We start from the raw sequence: 7,681 nt of genomic DNA on the forward strand, positions 1-7,681 counted from the left end.
AGCATCTGAAGTGTGCTGAAACATGTCGACATTCTGCGACTACATCGAGAAATTTTGAGCATGTTCAAAATTTCCTGACTTATGCCAACATATGCCAAACATGGGCCATAAGTTGCAGGTAAGATATCTGATGGCTGACATACGTTCAGTGTAAGTTACTCATAAGTCGTGGTATCTGATTATCCAAAACCTATGAGTAACTTGCGCATAACTTGCGCATAACTTATCAAGAATTTATCTCCATGCCATGAAACGAGGACAGATGGACCCAGTATTCAAGGAGAGACAGTCAGTAGGAAAGTTCAAAAAGGTTTATTAATTTAACAAAAGCTAAAGTTGAGCTGTGGCTCATGGACACTGCAGGATGGGGAGCGGGGCACCGGTCAATCACAGACGCTCTGGTTTAACAGTCCAGTCCAAGAATGTCCCAAAGTGCTGCAGTCCCAGAGGTCATGCTGGAAGCCGATACTGGTCAGGGATCCAGAACAGACAGGAACAGACAGGAACAGGATCCAGATCAGGCAGGAACAGAAACAGGTGGCAGGCATCCACAGGCTCCCAGGAGGGTTCAGAGTCTGACTGGGACCAGAAGCATGACCAGGTGGTCACGCACAGGAGCAGACAGGATCAGGTGCAGACGGGCAGGCTCAGTGGCAGAGGGTAACCGAGACAGGACGTAGAACCAGAACTTGATGCAGGACCTTTAAACTGGTCTCCTCCCTGGAGCCAGGCTTACTTGGATAAAAACTGAACCTCCCCACATTTAGAGCCAAAAAACCCAGAGGACTCAGCAGGGGAGGAACAGTGGACGATCAGGAGACGAGACAAACACTAAAACCCTCTTTCCACTGGCTGCCAAGATCCAGGACATGAACCATGAATCAAAATAACAGACAGGCTAACAGAAAGACAAGTAATGATCTGGCCCTGAATGCTCAGGCTAAACTGAATATAAACCAGAGGAAAAAGGTGAGAGGAATAAATTATAATTGAGGCAGGGAGGGAAAACGACAGGTGAAAGGAATGACTAATTGAGGGAGAGCAAACAGGCCAGATCATGACACTCCGATGGATGTCAACGTAGTTGGGTGCTCCAGATGAGCGCTGAACGTGTTTCTAACTTGCATCTACTGCGGACTGCAAACCTTCTTTTTTCTTTTTATTTATTCTTTTTTTTGAGGGGGGGGGTGAAAACCAGCTAGGTTAATACCATGATCAAAGACATCTTTTTTATGCTGACCGCCCGTCTCCTCAGGACACTGGCTTGCGCATCATTTCATGGGCATTACGCTGCCGTGCGTTATGGATAAGTTGGACATAAGTTCTGGGCTCGTTATGAATACTCTATGTTTATGCCCAAGATTGAAAAATACATAGAAAGTTCATTGTATGCCTGCATTTTAGGAGATTCTGGAAAATCGGGCATATGCTGGCTTAATCGCCATGGTGTGACAAGACCTAAGCTTAGGTCCTTCTGTGTTTACAACAAGATGCTTCATATCTTCATCAGTCTGTTGTGGAGAGTGTGATCTCTTTCTCCATCCTCTACTGGGGTAAAAGCTTTAGAGCGAATGACTTTAAAAAAAAAGCTCAAAAAGCTGGTTAAAATCCCTATGAGTTACTGCAACATTTCATTATTGGATTAATAAATTATTTTTGAACTGAATTGAACTATACATCCTGTCATGCAAAGGATTGTGGGAAACTGTATAGCTCCTAGCAGTGGTTATAGAGTTTGAGTCTCTATGCTAACAGTACTATGATAGGAAGCATCCTGCTTCCTCTTCCTATGTCCTTCCTTACTGATAGAACTTATCCTGACGATAACTCACGCACTTCCTCTTTGGCTAAAGTTTCTGATTTGTCTGCTTAGGAGGAATTTCACTTATAAAGTCACATCATTATAATGCAATTGACAAAGAAAACGTTTCATCAGAAGAAAATACAGATTTTCTGAAGTAAATAATCTAAAGCTGCAACATATTCTCATTATCAGTTCGTATGAAATCGTACGAAAAGTTATGCACAGTATTTCGTAAGTTTTTTACGTTTTTCCTCGAAAAAACACATCAGTGCGCATGCGCAGGCAGCCAGACGAAAAAAGCAGATCCGCGGACGGACGTAAAACTGGGAAAAACAGTGCAATAATTACTTCTTCATGTCTCTCTCTAGGTTGCTTGCTGTTTTGTATCTTAGGGTTAGGGTTAGGGTCAGGGTTAGGGTTAATTCTATGCTAAATTCTATGTTATTGAATGGTGCGTAAGATGCGCATGCGCAAGGATATTTTGTCTCGAGGCAAGACGTAAAAATACGAGGAAAAATACCACGAAAAAAACGTCAAAAACGTACGAAATTACTGTACATAACTTTTTGTACGATTTCATACGAACTGATAATGAGAATACACTGAAAGCTGTGGGATCATGGTAGACTCCACTTTTTGTGGCAAACATATGTATTTGAATGTTTAAAATTTTAAATCAACAAACCTTAATTAAATATTTTAGTTTCAGGCTACAACTGAAATATTTAAGTTTTGAATTCAGTTTGATTGTAACTTGGAATTGTGACTTTTTTCAGTGGTGACTTACAGAATGTGATGAATTCACTACAAACCTTCTTTCTTATGAATCATACATTTTGTTTAGAGCTTATTGTCCCTTGGTGGGAAAATTTATCATCTGCTCTTTTAATTTAACTATTTTTGTTTCAGGGAAGGGTTGAATTTCCAACCTCTTACCTTTGCAGTTGCTTCAAGAGGCTAATTCTCTGCTCTCTACACTCAAAAACAGAATTCAAGCATCTGTTGGATCTATTTAAGTATTGTTAGTTACTTTAACACTTTTGCTTCTTGTTTCCAGGGTAGGACGTGAAAAAATAGAGCTAAAGTAACTAAAGAAGCATTAACAGACAAAGCAGATGCCTGAATTCCTTTCGGTTATCAGTTGTTCTTACTTTAAAAAATTAAGAATAGAAAAAATATTTGTTTTGCATTGCACACAAAGTAAAAAAAAAGAAAAAAAATGTCTGGCAGCTTCTCTTTAGCAGCAATTTTTATTGTTAAAATGAAGAAGTTGAGGCGCTAACTTATAAAACCATCAAAAACATAAGTTAGCAGAACTTTAACCTGTTAAAACAATCAGCAACATCTGAATCATTTTGCACTTAAATATTAGAACCAGTTTTCTGAACTTACATCAACTATTGTTACTATTTAAAACAGTATTTCAGGTTTACACTGAAAATAGATTTTTAGCTCCAAAAATAGGACTTTGTTTTGTTTTGTTACATATAAAACACTATGTTTAGTTTAATCCTTTATAGGCCAAGATACCATTCTATAATCACAAGATCTATATCCAGCTATTCAGCAAAGATCCTGCTACATGTCTCTACTTCTCATGTTGGCATTTGACCAATTAGATGAGCCCTTGAATTATATAATACCTACTGTAAATTAAGTTGAACAAGTCAGGAAAAAAAGGCAAAATTGAAAAATTTAAAAGTACAGTTAAATATTTAATAAGCCTAGTTCACAATTATATTTAAGTTAATAAACTAAAAAAATGTTAGTGTCAGTGTCAGCATTAATGCGTCTAAAGTTATGCTGTATAAAAAAATGTTTCTTTCCCACTCAGAGTGTTTTTCATGAATTTCTTATAGAAGCACTTTTTTTTAATTTTTCTTAATATATTCTGGAAAGTTGGTGTTTCTTGTTATTACTTTGACATTAATTCTTGTCATCAAAATATCCATATTTTTTAATGTTACAAAGGTAATAAGGTCTTGTCCTGGGATTCCAATAACAATATTTGCTTAGAATTTTGATTTCAAAGTATTTCACTGAGTGGCCGATTGAGGGTTAATAATAGACTTCATTCAAACTGAACTCATTTTTGAACAACTTGTCTTTTTTATGGGGTGTGTGAGGAAACTGTTGCATAAAATATTGTTGATAACTCAAAATATTTTAGTTGACTATTTGAAAGTGATGAAGACGTGCAGATTAGTGTGACGTCATTGGCTGACTTGTTTGGCAATGGGTGTGGCCACACTGCACTATAAGGGAGGTTAACAGCATCTATTCAAGGATCCCAATGAGAGGAGTCTATAACTTATATCTGAATTAAAACTACTGATACCTGTAGGCTATATTACTCAGGTTAAGGTTTTTGTTTTAGGTTAAACTTTATGAAATGTATATCCATAAACACAATCATTTTAGATACCTGCAGGTCAGGGCATATGTCAAAAAACACATGCGCACTCTAGAGAATATATTACCTAACGAATTTGACAAACTCTTCAAGCTGGGTGGTGGAGAAGGACATCTAATATCCCAGATTTATAACCTGTTACTATCCAGATCCTTGCCGTCCATGCAGGGCCTTAGAACAGGCTGGGAGCAGGAATTAGGAATGGAGATAAGTGACGAACTCTGGAAGGCTGCACTAGAAAATATTCACAAGTGTTCTGCCAACTCTAGACATTGTCTTATTCAATTTAAAATCATGCACAGGCTTCATTACTGCAAGGTGAAGTTACATAAAATGTTCCCTAATACATCCCCACTGTGTGACAAATGCCATATTGAAGAAGCCACGCTTCTTCATTCTTACTGTTTGTGTACAAAATTAACCCCATTTTGGTCAAAACCTTATCAGATATGCTTCCAATAGAGCTGAGGCTGGATTGTGCTCAGAGTTTCTGTTCAGTTTTCTCAACAACAACTATTATCTTATGCCTTCATCATAGAGAATGTTCTTGTTTAATTATGTTTCTTTCGTTTGGTTTTGATTTTGTATTGTCCTTATGCTTTTTGTTCACATAAAAAAAAGAGGACAAATGTGTATTGTTGATGTCTCAATTTTCATGTATGATTCCTCAATAAAAAACTGTTTAACACAAAGTTTATGAAATTTATTATTTTCTTATGCTTTGTATTCTTTACAAAAAACAAAAAATAAGAGCATCTCAGTAACGAAAAAGAGAAACTCTTTGATATTTGATTTCTTAACTTCTTTTTCAAGACTGCAATAATTTCACAAAATGTAACCTCATAAAAATAAGTTCATACAACAAAGTGTTCAGTTCAATGAACGATAAGTTAACAAAACATAAAACTATCAGAAATATCTGCTTATATCACATAAAGTTAAAAAACAATGATTGAGTTCCAGGCTTTTCAGAGTAGACCAAATGCAAAATGTCTTAAAACTTGGAAACAGTCTAGTGGATTTTTAAAAAAACTTTTGTTGGAATGACTATGACCTGGAAGGCTGAGATTCTTCACCAGCAATATCTGCTTACATTTGACAAGGAAACCGGTTGCCATATTCAAAAGGTCAACTTTTTGGATTTTAGAATGAATAATACACCCTGAATCTGAGCTGTTTAACCACATTCAGCTTTTATTATAGATATTTTATGCCACTTGTATAAAAATTATAAGGACACAGAATACATTAAAGCAAAATATGGTCAAAGGTCAAGAGTAAATTAAGTTATGTGTGTCTGTTTTTCTCTGTTTGCATAACATTTCCATTTAATGCCTACAGATCCAGTATTAAATTCCATCTTTGGTTCATTTTTTTTCTTCCTGCCGGAGGAGAAAGAAGCTCCTTTTTTGGCTCCAATGGGAAGATCCACGCAGAGACCTCAGAAAGGCTCCTGCTTCAGCCGGGAAGGTGCCTGTTTCAGGCAATAACTGCATGAATCGCAGCTCATAACAGACCTTAAACAGGCATTATGAAATAACACTTAAAGCCTAATTAAAACACATGGAATACTTGTATTTTAACCATTTATGTCTGCTTTTGTGTTACAGCAGAAAGACAATCAGCGCTGCGTAAAATGCGTGCGTAAAAGGCGTGCGTAAATATGTGCGCACAGCTGATTTCCATCAGTCTGAATGAAAAATAAATAAAAAAGGCAGTTTTTTAATCATATCAGTGTAGATTTATTGTACGAATATAAAGAATAAATAGTACATTTCCCAAATTTACAGAATAAAACGAGTCGCTGATGCGTGTATCAATAATCATAGTTCAACTCTGCTTGATCTGCTTCATCCAACAGAAAGTCCGCGCGTGGCTCTGCGCCACTTCTCCATAAATACAAAATATATATATATAAAAAAACATTATTTTGCACAAATAAAGTAGACTCTGATTACAAATAATACTGATTTTGTACAGGATGTTAAAAGATGCATGGCCACACATGTACAGAAATACATTCTTACACTCTGTAGTGCAGGTGGGGAAATAAAGAGGAGGATGAATTGAGCTGAGCTTATCATTCAGAGTTCACAGCGTCCTTTTTAACTGGAGCAGGAGCATTTGCAGTCCGTGATGACCGGGTACTGCACCGGGATCCAGGCGCATTTCAGCCCGCTTTTCCTCTGCAAACACCTCCACCTCAGCACCGTCAGGTGGGTCGAGTTCGCGGGTCTACAGACCATCCCCTCCGGAACCGAACAGGACCTTTTACTCACGCAGCCGCCAACCCGGACGTACCGGGGCCAGAACCTGCTGCCCAGGTCGGTCCATTTGTAGACCACCGGGCAGAACGTGTAAGCCCACAGCCACTGCTGCAGCCGCCGCTTCAGTTTCTTGCTCGGCTTGTGCTTCTTGCCGATCTGCACATCGAAGTCCACCGCCCGGATCTCCTTGGGCAGAACTCCGCCCGCCTTCAGGATGTCGAAGTGATCATACTCGTCGGATCCCGGGTGTTTGTCCTCCACGGGGAGCGACACGGACAGCAAGCGGCTGTCAAAGTCCCCCAGCATGCTCCTGAGCTCGGTCTCATTCAGGTCCCGCTCCTTGGGGTCAAAGACCGGATCCGGGTCCTCTTTTAAATCCACCACCGGGAGACTGTCACTGGGGATGGGGCGAAGCAGGAGGAAGTGCTGACAGATCGCTTTGTCCACCAGGAGTCCAAGAGACATCATCAACAGACACACGGCTGCGCACTGCTGAGACTGATCCATGTCAAACTGCAGGAGACAGCGGAGCTCCTTTACGCGCCGGCTGTATCCAAAGAACTGCGTGTCCAAAATCCCGCACACTTTACTGCCCCATCATGAAACTCCTTCGCAGCGGGAGAACATCAGTGGAAGCCGGTTTTAGCGATGAACAGCGTGGCAACGATCAGCGGTGTCCCTGCGCTCCGGCATCCTGATTCGCTGAGCTCCTGTTCAGAAAAGCGCTGCGCCAAAGCCGCCGCCTCCGTTTTATCCTCAGCACGCAGCGTGATGTCATCCACGCGCCCCGCTGTGAATGTGGGTTTGTTGTTTAGGAGGAGATCCCCGATACCTCCTCCACCTTGGAACGGGTCAGCGGAGGGAGGGAGGGAGGGAGGGAGCGGAGACGCCCCCTGTTGGTTTTCTAGACGACACTTAATCAGTCAGATCTGGATCTGGAACTGGATCCTGTAGAGTTTCTGAAGGAACCCAATACCCAAAAACTACGGGACCGACAACTTCTTCTAGTCTTCAGACCTCCTGCTTTTTTCCATAACTTAAAAAAAGCAAGAAAAAAGCTGTAATATGTGGACGCACTTTATATACTATATACTGTATATCCCATGCACCTTTTTCTTCCTTTGGCACATTCTACTTCTTTGACTATTTGAGCTGATGTTACCAGAGGCGTAGCCAGAAATTTTTCATAAGGGTGGC

General features: G+C 39.9%; 1 protein-coding gene across 1 annotated transcript; it reads right to left on the reverse strand.

The window, feature by feature from the left end:
- Nucleotides 1–5,350: 5,350 nt before the first annotated feature.
- Nucleotides 5,351–7,202, reverse strand: LOC107089310 (noggin-like). The gene has a single exon (XM_015382035.1). It carries the CDS (start codon nucleotides 6,989–6,991, stop codon nucleotides 6,323–6,325), a length of 669 nt encoding a protein of 222 aa, XP_015237521.1. The 5' UTR covers nucleotides 6,992–7,202; the 3' UTR covers nucleotides 5,351–6,322.
- Between the last annotated feature and the right edge of the window lie 479 nt (nucleotides 7,203–7,681).

The sequence above is a fragment of the Cyprinodon variegatus genome, unplaced genomic scaffold, assembly GCF_000732505.1.
Source record: "Cyprinodon variegatus isolate N-32 unplaced genomic scaffold, C_variegatus-1.0 Scaffold247, whole genome shotgun sequence".
Taxonomy (NCBI): domain Eukaryota; kingdom Metazoa; phylum Chordata; class Actinopteri; order Cyprinodontiformes; family Cyprinodontidae; genus Cyprinodon; species Cyprinodon variegatus.

What these genes read in the sequence shown, in the direction of transcription:
- LOC107089310 (XM_015382035.1), bottom strand. Translation starts at nt 6,991, where the DNA reads ATGGATCAGTCTCAGCAGTGCGCAGCCGTGTGTCTGTTGATGATGTCT.